Source organism: Belonocnema kinseyi, chromosome 6 (genome assembly GCF_010883055.1).
Source record: "Belonocnema kinseyi isolate 2016_QV_RU_SX_M_011 chromosome 6, B_treatae_v1, whole genome shotgun sequence".
In the NCBI taxonomy this organism is placed as follows: Eukaryota; Metazoa; Arthropoda; class Insecta; order Hymenoptera; family Cynipidae; genus Belonocnema; species Belonocnema kinseyi.
Window position 1 is genome coordinate 70,404,543 of NC_046662.1, and position 21,517 is coordinate 70,426,059.

The 21,517-nt window shown below is 29.7% G+C and overlaps 2 protein-coding genes across 2 annotated transcripts in view; one reads left to right on the forward strand and one right to left on the reverse strand.

The window, feature by feature from the left end:
• The window catches only part of LOC117174570, a 20,325-nt gene extending 10,534 nt beyond the window's left edge, over positions 1–9,791 (forward strand). The window contains exons 2-4 of the mRNA XM_033363794.1: positions 4,371–5,292; positions 5,362–6,445; positions 6,556–9,791. Of these exons, the coding sequence (XP_033219685.1) occupies positions 4,371–5,292; positions 5,362–6,445; positions 6,556–9,149 (4,600 nt within the window). The 3' untranslated portion in view covers positions 9,150–9,791. The remainder of the gene's footprint in view (positions 1–4,370; positions 5,293–5,361; positions 6,446–6,555) is intronic.
• LOC117174569 (dynein heavy chain 2, axonemal) overlaps positions 9,577–21,517 on the reverse strand; it is a 90,379-nt gene continuing 78,438 nt past the window's right edge. The window contains exons 55-62 of the mRNA XM_033363793.1: positions 18,361–18,633; positions 17,947–18,291; positions 17,731–17,865; positions 17,349–17,625; positions 14,222–14,632; positions 13,617–14,135; positions 12,694–12,844; positions 9,577–9,813 (exon numbers count right to left, since the gene is read on the reverse strand). Of these exons, the coding sequence (XP_033219684.1) occupies positions 9,659–9,813; positions 12,694–12,844; positions 13,617–14,135; positions 14,222–14,632; positions 17,349–17,625; positions 17,731–17,865; positions 17,947–18,291; positions 18,361–18,633 (2,266 nt within the window). The 3' untranslated portion in view covers positions 9,577–9,658. The remainder of the gene's footprint in view (positions 9,814–12,693; positions 12,845–13,616; positions 14,136–14,221; positions 14,633–17,348; positions 17,626–17,730; positions 17,866–17,946; positions 18,292–18,360; positions 18,634–21,517) is intronic.

Consider the following 21,517-nt stretch of genomic DNA (forward strand, 5'->3'; position numbering starts at 1 on the left):
TTTCTGAAGGATTAAAAAAACTTGAAAAGCGATTGACCAAGTGTATAGAGCTCCAAGGAGATTATGTTGAAAAATAAAAAAAAATTTACCCAAAAAAAAATGGTTTTTATACTTCATTCTAAGGACTTATTGAACTACCCTCGTAATTAAAATCTTTTTTGGTTAAAATATCTACTATTATATGTTTTTATCAGAATCGAACTTTTCTGGTTAACCTAATACTTCAATTTTCTAACAAATTCTTCAATTTTTGAATAAAAAAGACTAATTTTCTACCAAACAGAATAATTCTTATAAAAAAATATAATAGTTGATATTGCAAACAAAAAATGTTTTAATTATAAATTAAACGTGAAATGATTTTTTAAATAAATATGATCTTTCATTAAAGAAAGAAAACTATTTTGACCAAATTTATTAATTTTTCACCTAAATAATATAATTTTTAACAAAACAGTTGCATTTTTCTCCAAGAAAAATGTAATTTATAATTAAAATGACAAATTTTCGAACTAAAAGGACGAAATTTCAACAAAATAGTTGACATATTAATCAAAACAGATTTTTTAGTCAATAAAATTTTTGACCAAATAATAAAATTTGTAACCAAAAAATAATTTAAATTGTTTCAATACATTTTTCAATTTATGTATTAACTTCAATTAAGATGAATTTTAATTCGAAATTTACTAGCACACAGTTTGATTTGCAAGAAAATCGGTAATATTAGTCTATAACATTAAATTTTAATGCATACTTACTAATTTTATTGAAAAATAAAATTTATAAGTTATTATTAAATTATTTACCTAAGCAGTTGGCAAAACAATTAAACGGTAATCCCATTCCATTCTTGCTTTTTCATGTATTCTGTAATAAATTATAACATAATTTTGCCATTTTATTTTGATAAACCCTATTGGATTTTCCTTTCCCCATTATTGGCTTCTTTGGTGCCCCATTTAAGGATATGTACCAAAATTCGTGTCCTACTAATGGGCGATCTGACTAGCTTTAAAAATATCCATTTATATTAATTTACTATAAAATTACTAATGTATGTTTTGTTCAGATTGATCAAATAATGTCTTAGCCACTCATATGTCAATTCCCCATTTTAAAAATATGCTAATGTGCGTTAGCTTTTCTTAACTGTCCCAGTAATGATATTAAATTTTTAAATTGAATTCCTTAACCGTTCAGATAGACCATGAATGTAAGGTAAGGCATCATTCCATTTGTTTTTTATTAGTTTTATTTCTGGTACTGTAAATCTCATGAGTGCGTTCTGTAATAATATCGTTTACTCACTAAAGCGGATATCACTTAATTTAAGACATCTATCAACTACAGAAATTTTGTGACAAAATGAATTGCGTAAATTGTAGTTTAAGTATCTACTAGACCAAAAAGGTTTTTTGTACCAATTTGTTAATAAATCACCATTTGAAGTTATTATAATTTTAAAATTAATTTTTCAAACTCGTGTTTCCTACCCTACGATAATGTTTCCTTTTTATTAAAAAATATAGTCCTTAATTGATTAGCGTAACATTAATTTTTTTAAATTTCATTATAACCATATTTATTGTTTTATAATTTGACTTATGAAAAAAATGTTTTGACTAGAATAATTTCCAATTCCGTCGTTTTTTAGTTTTGCTTTTACTCTATGACATTAATATAATGTTTATTAATGTATAATTAATTCAAACTTCGATAACTCAGGTAAAAAAATTTATTTATAACCTATTAAAATATTTACTATGATTGCTCTCCTTAATATTACTAATGGTAAAAATATAATTACCGTGAAACTCTTCAATAAGTTTAAGATTTAGTTAAATATTTTACTTCAAATCACGTACACACAATTACTATATTTTAATTTCGTAATGATTATCCGGACAGTATTTTTTTCAGAATAAATTAAGATTAATATTATATTAGGATAATGCAATATCATTGAAACCATTATAGGATAAGCAAAATGTTATATTTAAAATTCTGCTTTTACCTTTACCTATTATTATTAAATAATCAATCATTCAATCCTCCATGTGGTACGTACCAAGGAACTAAAAGTATAGTACATACAAGGCAATTGACTTTAGTTTTCCTAGAAGGTATATATCTTCGATTATTTTCTTTTCACTAAAAACTTAAAGCCGAAGTTTTCTTCGTGTGTTCGAGTCTGAAACCATTAGGATATTATTTTTCTCTAGTCCAAAAATAAAACATCATTTGAGGAAGGCCCAAATACGTTAATATTTTCTTTAAAAAAAAACCTCGAAAATTCAAAAAATTTCAAATCTGTAAACTCACGCTCATAAGTGATTCTATTCTCGTTTTGTTAAAATCATGTTTGATAATGTATTTTGAGCTGCTAATTATGAACGTCATCTCAAAAATATATTCGCAAATGACATTTCCAAATTTAATTCTAAAAAATATTGATTAAATTGCCAAAACATGGAAATTATTGGTAATTTTTAGGGCTGAAAAAAGGGTAGGGTGTAACAGAACTACTTTCTTCTATTTCCCAACCGAAAAAATTACCATTACGAAAAATTATCTGATACTAGACCCAATGCCAAACTTGATACGTTTTACAGAAAATTCCTTAATAACAGTCAGTGCCTTCTGATTTATTAATAAAACAAAATTGATTTAACATTTTATAATTTCAATATTAATTATAGCAATTTTCAATTCTTACTATTTTTATTAGTGAAATTCATTTAAATATTAAAATCTGAATGATTATTAAATAATTATTCGACATAATGAAATCTTTGATCGATTTACATTTCTTTATATATTGCTCGGTTCTAAAATTTGATTTAAATAGGTATTGTATAAACAACATTGTTTTGATTACTTTTGTCTTTTTTTTTAGAAAAATAAAAATTTGTTTTGAAAAATTTATAAAAGTGGATATAAAGTGATTATAATTCCACGGAAAACAATTACCGCTTTTTCTCACAACTTACTCGTATGATCCGATTTCCAAATTAGATTTTTGGATGATATACAATAGGGTATCTCAGAAATTCATTTGTTTTTTATTTTCAAATACCTTAAATCTAAAATTTCTTTCTTTTGATGAGGAAATGATTGCCTATTCTTTTGAGATTAAAAAAAAATATTTCGAGGTCGCTATGAAGTGCCGAATATTCGAAAATTGATTTTTTAATTTTAGGACAAGTATTAATAAAATTTTTTTCCACTTGTTGAGATTGTTGTCTGCAAGGTAAGTAATATTTCCTGAGAGTTTTATAATAAAAAGAATTTAGGGATTTTGACTCTTTAGTCTCAACTTTATCATAAAATCGCAACTTAAAGGTTGCTCTTAGCCACATTAAAAATGTTTCGTAGCCAAAGAAATTTTAGGGGCGCATGGCATCCTAATCAATTATTCTCTGCATTGAAAGGACGGAATAATTTATATTGTGGAGCTTAAAATTCAAAAACTTTGGATAATCAAATATTTGGCGCAAAAATCTTCATAGTTAAATTAAAATCAGTAAAATATTTATTTAAAAAACTAAGAAAAATTAGGTACCCTAATATAAATTAGATAGAGGTATTATATGAGTACGTATAGAATATTATCAGGCAATTAGAATTTTCTTGTTTCATTTTACTTTAGAGCAAAAACTTGATATAATAAAAGTTTTTTTTACTTGCAGTTTCGTTTATTCAATAAATGACTTAAGGGGGTACACTGAATACACTGTTCTCTCTGTGAAAATTGTTATGAAATCTAAGTGGCAATTAATGTTTTATGTTCTCCAAATTCTTCGAATAATGAAAATAATCTCCCACTGAAAATTTTACATAAGTTACTATGTATTTTGACAGTCAGTTGATAAATTATTTCCCATTGTAAGCAGTGTCTTGATTGAAAAATGAATTTAGAAAATACTCCATTAATAAATATGGAAAAGGCTCCTCCATATTCTTTTATTTTAATTATAGACATCGATTTTTTACTCACCAAAGAAGAGAATATTAGCTTTCATTATTTTTAATTAGTTCCAGTTCGTAAGATTTTATTTTCATTTATGTATGACAAATTACATTTGTGTGCTCTTATGATTCTTATGATGCAAAATTATGAAGAACAATTTTATTTGAAAATATATTAAAATATTAGTTTAATAGCCTGTTACGAGGCTTAAACGCTGTTGACTAAAAACCTTCATCAGTATTTAAATTGAGTTTTGTAACTATTTGTACAATATGAATTTGTGAAATGTATATAATGGTATCCCTTACATACAAGTAATAAATTTAATTACTACTAACTCATTATAACAGAAATTGATAAACATTTATTTCTAAAATTCGTCAATTTTAATTTCCAGAACACTTTTCGTGGTGACATTGGTGGGACTCGTCAGCTACTCAATAAGCCAAAATCCTATGAACAATTTGACAACCACAACAAATTTAACATCAGCACCTAATCTTTTAAAATCTTCAGGACTTGAATTGGATTCAGTCTCTTCAGATGTAAATCCAGCTTTCCTTACAGATGAGGAAACAATCGTAGGAATTGAAGCAGGAAATGAAGCAATTAAAAGCCGACGCATCTCTGACACTTTCGCAAAACCACTACCATCACCATCACCAGATTTTCGTCATCAGTTTGCCGTCAGTACAAGTTCGCATGCTGATGAATTGGCGTTAGCTGGAATCGGCGAAATAGCAGCCACAAGAAAAATAGAAAATTCAAGGTCACAACTTGGGAAACCGTCTTCTATGGGAAGCTACTTTAATGGTGGTTGGGCACGTGAAGGTTCTTGTAAAGAATTTACGAAAATAAACTGTAAACCCAGCAAGTATAGAACTTACGATGGTACTTGTAATAATCCTAATCAGTGGGGATCAGCGATGTCTCCTTACAGAAGAATCTTAAAACCTGCTTACGCTGATGGAATTAATTCACCAAGGAAAAGTGTTTCGGGAGAACCACTTCCATCTTCTAGAGAAGTTAGTCTGAAAGTACATCCACCATCTCCAAGTGCAAATCCATCCTTCACGGTGATGTTGGCTGTTTTCGGACAATTTTTGGATCATGATATGACGGCAACAGCAGTTAGCCAAGGAGTTAATGGAAGTTCATTGTCTTGCTGTTCACCATTTAGTAATCACCCGGAGTGTTTTCCGGTTGAGGTTGGACATGGAGACCCAGTTTATGATGTTGGAGGTATTTCTTGTATGGAGTTCGTACGATCAGCACCTGCACCTCAATGCAAAATAGGTCCTCGTCAGCAACTCAATCAGGTGTGTTTTTATGCTAATTTTTAATACCAAGAATTAGGAATAATCGCTGACCTTTATTAAAACTTTCAGGTCACTGCTTTCATCGACGGATCAACAATTTATGGTTCGGATTCCCAAACTGCCAAAAGCTTACGAGAGTTTCAACGTGGTCGATTAAGAATGCAAGTCACTTCAGACAACAGGACACTTTTACCTCGAAGTACAAACATTAACGATGGTTGCAACAGAGAATTAGAACTAAAAAGAGGTCGTTACTGTTTCACAGCAGGCGATGGAAGAGCTAACGAGAATCTTCATCTTACAACAATGCACGTATTGTGGGCCAGGCAGCACAACAAACTAGCCAATAGGCTTGCAGAAATCAATCCTTCATGGGATGACGAAAAGCTTTATCAAGAATCTCGCCGCATTATTGGTGCTCAACTTCAACACATTGCATACACTGAATTCGTTCCTATTGTCCTTGGTGAAACAGAAACAAACGCGAGGAAACTAAGACCTCTTAAATCCGGATTCCGAAAGGCAAATATGACTGTCAATCCAGAACTAGCGAATAATTTTGCTGCATCAGCTTTTCGGTTTGCTCACACTCTACTTCCTGGATTAATGAAAGTCACAAATGCCGAAAAAGGTACAACCAGTTATGTAGAATTACACAGAATGTTGTTCAATCCCTATAGTCTCTATAGTCAAGGAGGAGTTTCTAATTCTGTGACCATGGCGACATCGAATTTCATTCAGCAGACATCAACTCATGTTACTTCTCAGCTGACTAGACATCTCTTTGAAGACCCTTCGTCTAATAAAACAGTTCCTTGTGGATTAGATCTTGTTTCGTTAAATGTTCAGAGAGGACGGGATCATGGATTGCCAGGGTATTCAAAGTGGAGAGAGTATTGTGGATTAAAGAAGTCAGAAACCTTTTCAGACTTGAACGGGGACCTTGATCCGGATGCTTTGGATGCAATTTCAAAGTTGTACTCTAGTGTTGATGATATCGATCTCTATACGGGGGCTTTGGCTGAAGTTCACAAATCTGATGGAATAGTGGGACCTACATTTACTTGCTTGATTGGAGAACAATTTGAAAGAACACAGCAAGGGGATACCTTCTGGTACGAGAATTCAAATCAGCCAGGTTCTTTTACTGAAGGTAAATTACTCAATGACAAGTTTTAGACACATCCTTTAATTACTCCTGAGGAACAATCATTATTCATACATCCTAAATAGAAACAATCTAACAAGTATATATTTTTTCAGATCAACTAAAGGAGTTGCGGAAGACATCCTTGGCGAAGCTTATATGTGATTGTTCAGACGACATAACTAAAATCCAGTCTGAAGTCATGAGATCAGAAAAGCTTAACAATCCAATGATTTCATGTGAAGATCTCCCTGGACCTTCTTTAGAAGCTTGGAGGGAAGATTTAAAACAGACTTATGAAGAGCTAAGTATAGAAAAACCAACCGAAGATTGGTTAGCTTTCAAAAAAGATATTAATAATACAGTTCAGTATATCGTAGATATTATAAAAGCAAAAAAACCTTCACCAATGAGTCCAGAGTACATCATATTCCAAAAAGAAATTAATGACTCCCTTACTGATTTCAAAAATGAACTTACTGCATTACACACACAAAAAACTGATTCATTAAATGATATTCAATCATTAAACGTTATAAAAACCTACATAAATAATTCATTAGAAGAAGCTAATAACCAAATATCACTCACTGCTAAGAAACCTTCAGTTATTGGTGATTGGGTAGCTTTTAAAACCAATATTATCAAATCTCTTAATGATAATCTTGAAAATTTTAGAGAAACTTCATCGAACACTACAGATTGGTTAGCCCTTAAAACTAAAATAAAAGATCAGGTTCAGGATATAATAGACCAGGTTGCTCTTATAAAGAATCAAATTATTGATATGAAGAAAAATCCATTCTTGCAAGAATCCATTAATGCCGAAGACACAGATTGGAAAAATTTTAGAGCTGATATTGTGAAGTTTGTTGATGAGATTCTTGATAAAATTAAAGATAATATGCCATCACCAGAAGATCCTAGTTGGGCCACGTATACCAGAAACATCAAGAATCAGTTTTCCAATTTCAAAAATCAATTTAAAAGTCTAAAATCGGAAAATTCTAACGAAGAACTTTTGATAAAAACATCGCCAGATGTTTTCGCAAAAGATGAAAGTCCAGAGGGGCTGAAATTCAAAAGTGATCTTAATGAAACTGTAGATATGATGTTTCGGGATATTGAAGGCAATGCACCACCAACTGGCGATCCTGCATGGACAGATTACAAAATGAAGATTATGGACAAGTTATCAAAATTTAGATATGATATACCTACGAATTCTAGGGTTTTAATACAAATGACACAAGATGGTACTGTATTTGATTGGATGGCTTTCAAAGCAGACTTGAACCAATCCTTAAGTGAATTATTTGTTGAAAAGAAAGCTGGTAAGCTTGCTCCGGGGGATCCAAGATGGGCACAATTTAGGAATAACTTTAACAAATCAATGTCTTCTTCGAAATATACAATTGCTGTTTTGAATTTAACTTTAGAAGTACCTTCAAGTGCTGATTGGAAGAGTTTTAGAGAAGATTTGATGGAATCTATAAGGGATGTGGTTCTGTATATTAAAGAAAATGCACCACCTCCTGGAAGTCCAGATTGGGTACAATTTCGTAGAGTTGTTAGGAATAGGTTTGCAGAATTAAGAAAGCAGTTCGATATTCGAAAATCGGAGCTTTTGCTAAAAGCTACAGCTGATGGAACAGCAGATGAAGCACAAATTAATGCTACAAGAAATGACACAAAAAACTATGAAATGAATTTTAACTGGGTTTCTTTTAAAGCTGATTTGAACAAAACGCTTCTTGCTCTGACGACAGAAAACAATTCTGGAAAGTTTTTTCCAAGTAATCCTAAATGGGTTGAGTTCAAAAATGAAGTTAACAAATCTGTTACAATTTTTAAGAATAAGGTTGCTGACCTCCCTCCGAAACCTACGGGACAGGAATTGCTGCGGTTGAGAAATGATTGGGCTGATTTTTCTTCTCAGATCAATAAATCTCTTGCAGATGCAATCAGGATATTTGATAATAAAGCACCACCAGGAGATCCGGACTGGAAAAGCTTGAGAGATTCCCTAAAGAATAACTTTGCAGAAGTAAGAGACGAAATTGCAGAAATTAGAGTAGAGTGGTTATCAAAATTAAAAGAAGATGCCATTGGTCAGTCCGAAAATGAATTAGAGAGTCTTCAAGCTACAACTAAGAAGTCATTTTCTGATTTGAAAACTCGAATCGAAAATTTGAAACTAGATCCTATACCTTTTGATATCACCGATGTAAATTGGATATTGTTTAAAGAGACTATAAATAAAACAGTGATGGATTATATTAATTCGATTAATCGTAGTGATTCAGAGGAGTGGGTAAAATTTAGAGATATGGTAGATAGGTCTGTTACTGATTTAAAATATGAGGTTGATGCTTTGAGAAACTTGATTGATGAGGCTCTTAAGAAAACTGAACAACAGAAAAATTGTTCAAATTCCAGTAAAGAAAGGTGGACAAATAAAATGGAAATGAATGATACAATGACGAATTCTAGAAAAAAAGTAGCAGATCTTAAGTCAGTTGATGATTTAAAATGGAACGAATATCGAAACTCGGTTAAGAGAAATTTTAAGGAATTACATGATTCTATAAATAGTAAAAAACTGAAATTAAATTTACTACAATCTTCAGGAACAAGAGTGTATTTAACATTTTTTGACAGAATGATTTTGGTAAGGTTTGTATTAATTGCAACTTTGGTAACATTGTAAATATATTGTCTTTAGTCTGTATAGAGTGGTTCAAGATTTAAAATAAAATTGTGGTCTGATTTTTTATAAGCTTTGTAAAGAGAAAGTATAATATATAAATTTAATTATGTTACTATTGTAGCTATGGAAAGTAAGTGTTTTATGTAGAATGGAAGTGTAAATGAAATATAGTAAAAGTATTTTCAAAGGATCTGGTCCTTAAGCAAAAATTCGGGATGAAGTCCAGTAAGAGTTTTGGATAAGAAAACATAAAGAAATGATAAACATCTAATGTTGGTGGATCCAGAAAAATACTTAATTTCTATTGATAGTTCTTATGGATAGAAAAATATATTTGCAAGGATGTGAATAAAGTCATTTTAAAATAAATTTATCTGAAAAAAATTTCATTTATCTGAAAAAACTTGATTTTTATCCCGGAATGACCTAACACTTTATTTTTTGTTCATTTAGTATATAATAAATAAGTGGAATATAGTTTAAATAATGTAACCTGTTATCTTAAAGAACTAAGAAGCCAGACTTAACAGAAGAGCTGCGCCTCGTTTGATCCAAAAATCAGATCCTTCTGAACCAGTTTTTAGATCAACAGTTACAATATATGCCGGTCTGCCTTGGTTCCCATTTCTTTGGGGGTAATAGTAACAAGGACAGTTGTAAATTCCTAAAAAAAGATTAAACATTTTTTTGGTCAATTTATTACCATTAGGATTTTTTAGAATATAAATATATACTAATTTTATGAAAATAAAATCCGTTTATTATTTAATTAATCAAAATGTACCATTTAGATTGTGCTAAAAATTCCAGAACATTTCGAGAATGATCAATAAATTTTTAAATGTTCAACAAATTCCAGGGTATTCTAAAATATTTAAGGAGATTAGAGATATTTCCAGAACTTTAAAAAAATATCAAGAATAAATTACAATTTTCAGACAATTTTATACATAATAAAGTTCAACAAGTTATAAATAAATCATGGATATATATTTTTTTTATCACGCAGCCATTATAAGTGCCATTTTAGGTACTGAAAACGATACCTGAAATAGGACTTTTCAAGATAGGGCGCAAATTTTTTCCTCAGAGTGCAGCGTACTATAAAGTGACTAGACTGTGATCTGATTAGCTGAAGGACATTATCTGTACTTTATGATACGGTGAATGCACTGACTACAACTTTGGCATGTCCACTTGCACAAACTGAAGTGATGTAAAATAATGTGTGACTCGTCCTTCGTATCGAGAATTGAATTAAATTTGATTGAAATTAATTGGATTGGAGTGGAGTCGAATGAAGTGGATTGAAAAAAACTGGAATGGATTAGAATAAATCCGATTGGATTGGAGTGAATTGGGTTCTATTGAATTGGATAAAATTGGGTTTGAATTAATTAAATTGGATTGGAACAGATTAGAGTGGATTGGAGTGTATTGTATCAGAGAGGAATAGGTTACATTGGAAATAATTGTATTGGGTTGTATTAGAATGATTTCGATTGGACTGGAATGAATTGGACTGGAATGAATTGGATTGGAATGGATTAGATCAGAGTGGAGTGGATTGGTTCGGAAAGAATTGGATTTGATTGAAGTTGAATTAATTTTATTGCATAGAATTGGATCCGATTGTATTGGATTGAATTGGATTGAAATTAATTCGATTCGAGTGGATTTGAGTTGACTAGTTCAGTGTGGAGTGGATTGGAATAAATTGGATTGGAGTAAAGTGGATTGTAGTTAATTGTATTGGATTGAATCATAATTAATTGTATTAGAATGGCATTAATTGTTTCATATTTTAAAGAATTTGATTGAATTGGATTGAAATTCATTGGATTGGAATCAATTGAATTGGAGTAGATTGTTGTGAATTGGAATTAATTGTGTTGGATTGGCTTATAATTAATTAGATTAGATTGGAGTTAATTTGTCGATATTTGAATGAATTGGATTCGATTGGATTGAATAGGATTGAAATGCATTGGTTTAGAATGAATTAAATTGGATTGGAGTGGATTGGAATGCATTGGATTGAATTGGGTTGGATTAGAAATTAATCGATTGGTTTGCATTGAATTGAATTCGATTGAATTTGATTTAGATGTATTGGATTGCAATGGTTAGGAGTGGATTAGATTAGAGCGGAGTAGATTGGCTTGGATATAATTGGATTGGATGGGAGTAAAGTGTATTGGAATATATTTAATTGGATTGTATGGAATTGGATTACAATGAAATGAATTGGATCCTACTGTATTGGATTGAATTGGCTTGTAAAGAATTGGATTTGAGTGGATTGGAGTGCATTTTATCAGAGTGGAATGGGTTCGAATTTTTTTGATTAGAGTGGATTGGAATTAATTGGGTTGTTTTGGATTAGAACAAATTGGATTAGATTAGAATTAATTGGATTATAATGGAATGAATTTGATTCAATTGGATTGAATTGTAATGGAATTAATTGGATTCGATCTATTGCATTAAATTGGATTTGAATTAATTGGATCCGAGTGGATTAGAGTGGCTTAGGTCAGAGTGGAGTGATTTGGATAGAAATTGATTAGATTGGATTAGAATTAAGTGGATTAGAGTAGAATAAATTGCATTATATTAAAATGATTTAGATTCGATTAAATTAAATTGAATTTAATTGAATTGGAGTGGTTTAGAGTGGATTGGAATTAATTGGCTTGGATCAGAATGAAATGGATGGTATTGGAATGCATTGGATTCGATTGGATTTAATTGGATTGAAATGAGTTGGAGTTGATTATACTGGATTGAAATTGTTGGAATAAATTGGATTGGAATGAATTGAAATAAATTGGTTTGATTGGAGTGGTTTGGAGTGGGTGGGAATGGATTGGAATGGCTTGTATTAGATTAGAATGGATTGGAAGTAATTGGATTGGGTTGAGTTAGAATGAATTGAATTGTAATGGGTTGGATTAGAATAAATGAAATTGAATTGGAAGGGATTGGAGTGGATTATATAAAAGTGCATTCGAATGAATTGGATTAGAGTGGATTTGAAATAAATGAATTGGATTGGAATAAATTGGATTCGATTGCTTCGAATTGGATAGGCATGAATTGGATTGGAGTGCATTGTATTGGAATGGAATAAGTTGGGTAGGAATGGATTGGAGTGGATTGTAATTAATTGGATTATTATGGATTGGATTAAAATTAATTGGATTGGGTTAGAATAAATTCAATTGGAATGGATTGAAACGAATTGGGTTGAAATGGATTGGAGTGGATTGAATTAAATTTAAGTGGATTGGAATGGCACATATTGGAACTAATTGGATTGGATCATATGGTATTAGATTGTCATGAATTGGAATGGATTGGAGTGGATTGAATTAGAGTCTCGTCTCGATCAAGCCTCGAATACGACTCGTATTCAAACGTTTGCACTCGGCAAAAAAAGTGCCACTTAGGCTCCTTGTATCACGAAAAACTATTATATTTATTACTCTCCTATAAAAGATTTAAAATTGATCAAATATTCAATAAAATTCTCCAAATGTACCTTTAGTTTCCTTTTTGAGTTGCTCCACTGGTCTGAAATGAATTACAGGCATGTTGCAAACAAGTAACATGGGAGCTGGTTCCATAAGCGTACTATTTTTCTTATCCCATCCAGCGCCTTCAAGAAAAATTGATCTAACGTAAACACCATCCTTAAAAAAAGAAACGAGTATTAAGTACTTTTGAACATCATTCCACTTGGATTTGATGACCGCAAATATCGTCGCTGAAGTTCTGATACCACCTAATCATTTTTGCTCATTTTTCAGGAGACACAAAAAAAGGTTTTATTCGGAAACTGCTAGTTGTTTCTTAATTGATTTTTTCATTCACTCCGGCGCCAAAATGTTCTTCGGAAAACGTAATAAATCCATTTCGCACACGAAATTAATTTTGACCGGAACGTGAATTAGGCGGGGTCAGAACTTAAGCGACGATATAATTTCAATCACATAGGGTATTGAAATCAATTACTAAGGGGGATATTATTTTCCCAGGTGAAATATTTTCACTAAACTGAGAAAAAAGATTATTTGATTCAAAGAAATTTAGTACTGAATACGTCCAATCGAATATTGTTTTGATACAAGACAATTTTTCTTATTTCAAGAAATAATGTTTTTCAAATAAAAAACTCACTTTTGTTGTAAGCAAAATTTCTTCAGATCAAAGAAATATTTCATTCGATGTATTCAGTACTGCATTTACTTAAATCAAGTAATCTTTTTTCTCAGTGCATTTTTGCACGCAAACTTAATTTTTTTCACTCAGAAGCTTATGTAAGAATTTAGGTGAAAAAATAACTTATTTCAATTTTCGGTCAAAAGAAAACCACTATTTCATCCACAAATGGTGTAAGTAATTGGTTCCATTACCCCACAATGACAATAAATTTAATTGAAACGTTTTAAAAAAAAGTTTTACTTCTGGAAGATCGACAATAGTAGAATCATCTACCGTAAAAACGGTAAATTCCCAGGATAACGAATCAATTGAGATATTCCACGATCTAGCTGAAGTTTGCAAAACTGCAGTGAGAAATCCAGTGGGAAAAGTAAAGGCACTAAGCCAAAATAATAAAGGCGGATGAGTAGTTTCCGCCCATTTTGAGAAATGTTCAACTCGACTGATTAAATCTCTAGTCCAAGAGCCAACAAGTTTTAATGAAGGATATGCTATCAACCAAGAAGAGGGAACTCGACCTTCATAAATACAAGTGAAAATTTCTTCCAATTCAGCAGACATGAGAACAAAACCTTCGATTCCACGTCGAAGGTCTTCTAAACTGAATCGAGTTTTCTTCAAAAGAGCATTGTATCTCGTAATTTCTTGCAATAAAACTACATCTAGAGGACTTTTCGTTGGACCGATCAGCTTCTCTGTGTTTTCATAGTCTATAGGCTTTGGTATCTTTGTGGAAATGTCGAGTGCCATTCGCATAACCTGATTAATTAATAAATTAATCAGATTAGTCAGATCTTTATCAATATACAGTTAATCTGTAATCGTAATAAGAAAACGGTTCTTACTTTGTCTTCTTTATTGATTTCTTCTTCACTAGAACTTGCTTGAATTTGTAGACCCATAAGAGTTTCAAACATGTTTCTAGTTTCTATGATTAGAGATGTGATATCAGCATTTGGATGTTGACCAAAAGCTTCAGGTCTATCAGTATTTGGCAAGATCATGATGAAATCTCTGTAAGATTCAAGGGGACCATCTCGAGGAACATAATAGGTTGGTAAACAGGATAACTGATAATAAGGTGTGTTAAGGACATCATCAGTTAAAAATTGTTGGACATAAGTCATTAACAATCTACGATCCCAATCGTCAGTAACATGACCACCGTAACATATTCCAGCTATCAAATATTTAAGTGAGTCCCAAGGTGTCTCTGGATACTCGTCAAGATAGACTTCTAACAGATTTTCTGATACCTAGGTAGATGAACAACAAATTAGTATGGTTTTTAATTTTCTTATAAGAAGCCGGGCATAAATTACGTAAAGTATTTTGGGTAGGAGGAGGGGGTTCGTGGTCATTTCTTATGTAAGATATTATTAAGTATACGAATCACTAAAAAATAAAAATTAAAGAGACTTTATTGTAAACAGCTAAATTGATAACTACAATAGCCCTACTTGTAATTTACCTTCTAATATAAGTTGTACCTAGCAATGTTAATATTATTATTAAATATAATATTGATCAATTACCGAAGTAGTAATAAATTATAAATAAATAAGGGGTCATGCAGAAATAAAGTAAGGTTTCTTTCTGAATTTTTTAACTTCCTAAGATTTGATGAGCTTAGTGAACGAACTTACGCATTAAATATAAACTCAGTTAATTAAATAAACTTGAAATGGCACAATTTTTTAATTTGATCAGTGCTTCATTTTGCGTAATTAAAATATTTATTACTTGGTTAAAAATTTAATTAATTTTTTTTGAAAAGTTAACAATTTTTTAAGCCATCATTTTTGGTTGAAATTTAAGTAAAACTATTTTGCATTTTTCTTCTTTCTTGACTAAATAATTTTTTTCTGAAAACTCAACTATTTTATTGAATTTTCCTCTTTTTTGTTTTGAAACCTCATTTCCTTTTATAAATATTTAATCTTTTTGTCAAAAAGTGCAACTAGCTAATAGAAAATGAATATTTTTTGGTTGAAATTGAACTTTTTTGTTCAAAATCTACATTTTTTTTATTAAAAATGCAACTGTTGGTTGAATTGGTTTGGTTTCAAATTCAACTATGTTGTGAAAAGTTTTGTTTAAACTTATTATTTTATAACGTAAAATTTATCTATCCCATTATTAGTTGAAACTTGATCCTTTTTAGTATGGAATTCAGCTTCGTGGTTGAGAATTCGTATTTTTTGGTGGAAAATTCCAAAATTTTGATTTTTTTCTTTATTGACTAATGCTTTTTTTTTAATTCACTATTTTGTTGAGTTTTTTTCTTTTTGGTTTGAAATATTCATCTCTCTTTTTAAACATGTCATCTTTTTTGGTTAGAATATGTAACTGTATAGTTAAAAGTGAATCATTTTTAGTTGAAAATGAACTTTTTTCTTTTAAATTCACATTTTTGGGGTGAGAAATTAAAAAGGTTTTATAGGAAATACCTATTTTCGGCTTTGCAACTTGACAATTTTGTAGAAGATTCCACTATTTCGTATCAAACTCAACTATCTGGTTGAAAGTTGAAATAGTTTATCAACAAAAAATTTTTTGTTTGAAGATTTATTATTTTAATTAGAAGTTAATTTTTTGTTTGAAAATTTTATTGAATTGAATTATAACGAAAATTAATTTTTTTGGGTAAAATTTATCATTTCTTTGACCTAGAAATTTAACTATTTTATTTTTGGTTGAAAATTGATTCTTTTTAGTTGAACATTCTTGTATTTTGTTCAAAATACGCTTCTTTCTGAAAAAATTAAAAATTTGATTGCAATTTTATTCTTTATTCAATAAAATTTTTTCGCTTTGTTTAAAACTTTACTATTTGGCTGATATTTTGTCTTTTTGGGTTTGAAATTTATTTCTTTCTGTGAAAAATTTAATATTTTTTCGCAAGAAACGCAAATTTCTGGTTAAAAATTAATCTGCTTAGGTAATTCGTGTTTTTAACTAAAAAAATGAGCAATTTGGTTAAAAGTTTATTTCTTTGGTTGAAAATTCAATTATTTTGTAGAAAATTCGTTTTTTGGTTGCAAATTAATTTTTTAACTGAAAATTAAGCTATTCAATTTTTGGCTGCAAATGTATCTTTTTTTGTTGAAACTGCAGCTATTTCGTGGAAAATTCATGTATTTTGTAAAAAAGTTATTTTTTTGGTAGCAAAGTGTTTTTCTTGGTCATCAATTTTTTATTTTGTTGTAAGCTCTTTTTTTCTCAGAAAATACATTTTTTGGTTAAAATTGCAACTAGTGAAAGTGATTCTGATTCAATTGAGAGTTCAAGTATTTGGTTGAAAATTTGTTCTTTTTAGTTACATTTACATTTTATTATTGCATATTAAAATAGTTTCTTGTTGAGAGATCAAAAACCACTTGATTAAAAAATTTTATAATTTGTTGGAAATTTTTCTGTTTGTTAGAAAATTAATTTTCTTGCTAGAATATTCAACTATTTGTTTAAAAACAAATTTATTTTGTTGAGAAATTTCTTTCTTAAAAAAAATTAATCTTCTAGGTTAAAAATTCATCTTTTCTATAAAAATTCAACTATTTGGTCGATAATTCTACTGTTTTGTAGAAAGCTCGTTTCTAGGTTTGAAAGCTCAAAATTTAGATGTATTTTTTCCTCATTAAATAAAAATGTTTTCTTGATTTATATGAAAATTTATCTCTTTTGGTAGAAATTAAATTTTTGTTTGTTAAAATGCAACTGTTTGATCGACGATGAATTTTTTTTGGTTAAGATTTCAACTATTTGGTTGATAATTCATCTGTCATGGTTCAATTCATCTGTTTTTTAAGAAAAATAAAAATTCTTTCTTTGCTAAAATATCAACTATTACCTTTTAAAAAATGTGTTTGTTTAAAACTGAACTACTTGGGTAAAAATTGGACTACATTGTTAACTCATAAAAAAATTCAGTCATGATTGATCTATAATAGGCACGATAAAAAAATAATGTACCTCAAAATCCGAGTCATTGAAACTGTAAACAATATTCCAGCCCAACTGCTGGAATTTTTTGCGTTCGATGAGAATTGAATGGAAGAAGACCAAAGTGAAGAGAAGTTTTTTGTACTTGGATTTAGCTTGGCAGTATTCAAATTGGTTTTCTGTTATCATACTATAGAGCCTTGTCATATTGGCTTTAATTCCTTTTGGCGGTTCTGTTGTCATTTTTATTCCAGTCTGAAGAATTGAAATTGGAAAGTGGGGCGTTGGACTCGAGCTCAACCACAATCTGATAAAAATAATTATAAAGGTTTTAAATTGAAATTTATACATTTAGAACTGTAATCGATTAGTAGTTTCTGGGATAAAGGATCTAAATAATAATTTCGAAAACCTAAATTTAGGATGCAGATTTTTGTTGGATGACAAATTCTCTACAATCTTATCAAGTTTTGGCATCCAGCTGAGGGAGAGGTGACAGTTGGCTAAAAATATCCAGGAACCATCAGCTGTACCCATTTCTATCATTCTGAAATCCACATTGAATAGATTTATTAGATTAAGAAAAGGTAGAAAAAGTATAGGTTAAAAAGTTAGAAAGTTTATTCACCTGGTAGCAATTGGTGCCTGGCCTTGACCAAGTGACAAGGTCAGAAATTGACTCATCATTTCTTGACTCTCAGCCAGTTGCATAAGTGAACTGGTGGGATCAACTCCTGGTGATAAAACAAAAATTAGAGGAGAATGAGCAACTGAATCATTGAGTACAGCTTTGACATCTAAAACTGGTGGTTCGACAAATCTCTGTCCAAGATGATTTGCAATAAAGGTTGTCAAACAAAATGACATTCTATCTGATCGACAACTGCGAACGAGAAGCATCCTCTGGAATTCATTACAAGCTGCTTCCCACTCTCCAGGAAGGGGTAAAGTTTCTGGCTCAGTATGGATGTACCTGATGATTAGTAGAAATTAATTAATTAATTTTAAAAATTAAACTTATTATTTCTTCAATGAGTATTACCAATAATTCCAGTCTCTTGGAAACTGTTCAAAGGAAGATGTCACTCCATGAAATCCTGGCAACTTATCAAGTTCCGTAACATTGTCCCAAGCTTCATCAGACAACCAAGCTACTGGTTTCTCAGGTTGGTTTTCTTTGTCCAAAACTATACCACCTTTCAATAAAAATGCATATTCTCCTGTCACAATTTTTTCTTGGGCTTCTAATATTTTTATACACATGTGAAATGAGAAAAGGAGCTTGTGTTGTTCAAAAAGACCTCGACATGTATTTCTGCAATTAAAAAAAATTGGTTTAAATTCCGTTTTCAGGAGAAATTATTTGAGAATTATTGGAATTGGTTTTTTCCTAAAATTTGTTGTGTTTGCTTTTTTTTGTTCGCCGAAAAAGGTAAGGGGAAACCGCCCTATAGTTGATAATACAACCTACAGTGGATAATAAATCATTAAAAATACAAATTTTTGATAAAAATTACTGGATTTCAAAGATTACAAATGTTTCAGAAATTTAAGTTTTTGTAGTTTATTAGTGTTATTTTCATACCGGCAATTGACATTTTGAATAAAAAATATTAAATTTGAAAGGTGTATAAGATTTGAACAATTTTAGGTTGCGTTAGCGATTTACACCTAAAACTGATACTTAAAAACAAAAATAATTAAATGTAAAAGAAGATTTACAATTCGGATTGATTTTTCGTTCTATTATGTTAGTGTTATTGCCGAAAACTCTTATTTTAATACAAAAGCATAATATGTTTTAGATTATCATTCAGTCATTAAATAAATGTTTTTATGCAATTTTTGCGTTTTTTGCCGTTTTGTATCAGAAATCAGTACTTTTCATTAAAAATCATTGCAATTGAGATAAAATAGAAATTTTACCTAATTTTAAGTCATGCTTGCGTTCTTAAAATCTAATTTACAATATTTACAAATTTACTGTTATGTTAGCATTTTCGCCGTATATTGGCTATCTTAAAATTTAATTCACTTCAAGAATTAAGCTTCAAATTTTGATTAGATTTAAGTTATTTTAGTATTTTTCATCGGGAATTGCAATATTTTGGAATTTTATTGAGTGTTCTGAAATATGCGTAAATCTTTTTACTGATGTCTAATTTTATTAATTAAAAAAGACAAAAATTTTCGCCGAAACATATTAATATATTTTTAAATTATTTAAATATTCTCCATCTTGTTCAAATTGTATATTTTTTAAATACCAATTTTTTGTGTGAAACGCCAACGTAACCTAAGATTGTTAAAAAATTATAATTTCTTAACCTACATATCTTTGAAGTTGTAATGAAAATTTTTAAATACACAGGAAAAAATATTTTTTGCACTTGAGACCAAAATAGATTTGAAGTATTTCGCCAAAAAATGAAAAAAATTAATAAGGGTATTTACCAACACGAATAAAACTATCTAACATGAATACAAAAATTACGCGGTAGTAATGCCTCCCCCCAATTATATATAAAATTGTTAAATAAGTCTTAAGTCAACCAAAATATCCAAAGAAAATATGTGTTGCACACAAAAAAGAGGATGAATTTATTTATGTATTTTTAAGAAAAAAAGTATTGAACAGGGTAGCTACCACTAAATTGCTTCACATTATTAACCTTCATAATTAAATCGTGTGCGTATTTTTTTCAAAGTTTGTTTAATTTTAAGGTATGCGATTTGTTGTAAATAAATCAAATTGTTTTTCTTCGCAGGATAAAATTTATCACAGAATGTACAATAATAGAATAGCTGACAACGAATATTGAATATTTCCTGTGGTTTCTGTTAGAATAATTTCAAAATTTTTCAATCTTATAGCATTATATATTTAATTATATAAGATTTAATTATAAAGTTTAATAATGTGAAACAATTTAGAGGTAGATTCTTCCTTGAATTATGGAAATCCGTAGAAATCCCTTGAAATAAAATTTAATTTATTTCGTAAAATGCAAATTATTTGAATTAATATAACCCTTTAAATCTTGTGAAATTGCTTAAAATACTTTCAAATCTCCTGAAATATTTAGTGGTCGTACAAAACTAGTGAAAAAAGTATGAAATATTTGAAAAGTCTTGAATATAATTTAAATTGAATTTGTTAATTGAAGTTCTCTTTATAAAAAAAGTTTAAATCACTAAAATTCTATAACATCCTTTGAAATTGTTGAAATTTCATTTAATTTAATTCATTTTTTAAAGTTCACTTAAGATCTCTTGCAATGTTTTAAAATTCTGCAACATTCTTTGAAATCCCTTAAAATTTGGTATATCTCTGAACATCTTTTAGAATCGCTCAAAATCTCTTGAAATCTTTGGAGATTTGAAAGCTGTTAATTGTCATTCAAATTAAACTTATTTATTAAAGTTCTCTTCTAAAAAACCGTTTGAATTCTTTGCAATCTTTGAAATACCACGAAAATCTCGGAAATTTTATAAAAACTTTAGATCTTGAGATATTCTTTGAAATTCCTTAAAATCTTTCGAAATCCTTCGAATCGCTACAAATCCTTTAAAATTTTATTTAACTTCTTTAATTTTCCAAACATCACTAACAATCTTTTAAAATGTTTGAAAATCCTAAAAAAAATCTTGGAAATACCTTGAGACCGTTGAAAATAGTCAAAATCTCCCTAAATCCTTTAAATTATTTCGAAATCACTTGAAATCGGTAGAAATATTTTAAATCTCTTGAATACTAATAAAATATTTTAAAATTAGTTGAAATATTCGAAAATCCTATATGACCCATTTAAAATACATGTAAGTCCCTTGAAATCTGCTAAAATCATTTGGAACCCCTGCAGTCTCCTGATATGTTTCGAATTTTTATAAATCCCATTAAATTGTTATCAAATATGACGAAATAGCTTAAAATCCATGAAAATTCTCGGAAATTCAAACTAAATTAACCATTCTTTAAATGAACTGTTTACATCACTATAAATCTTCGAAATACTTTAATTTTGTGAAATTCCTTGACATTCCTTTAAATCCGTTTCAATCTTTTAAATCTCTAGGAAATCCTTCAAATTTAATTTAATTTATACCGAACTCTCGCTTTCAGTCAACTGTCGGGGGTTGTCTTCTAATGGCCTTGGACTGATTTCGGGGGACAGAAACGTAAACAATGAGGGCCGCCT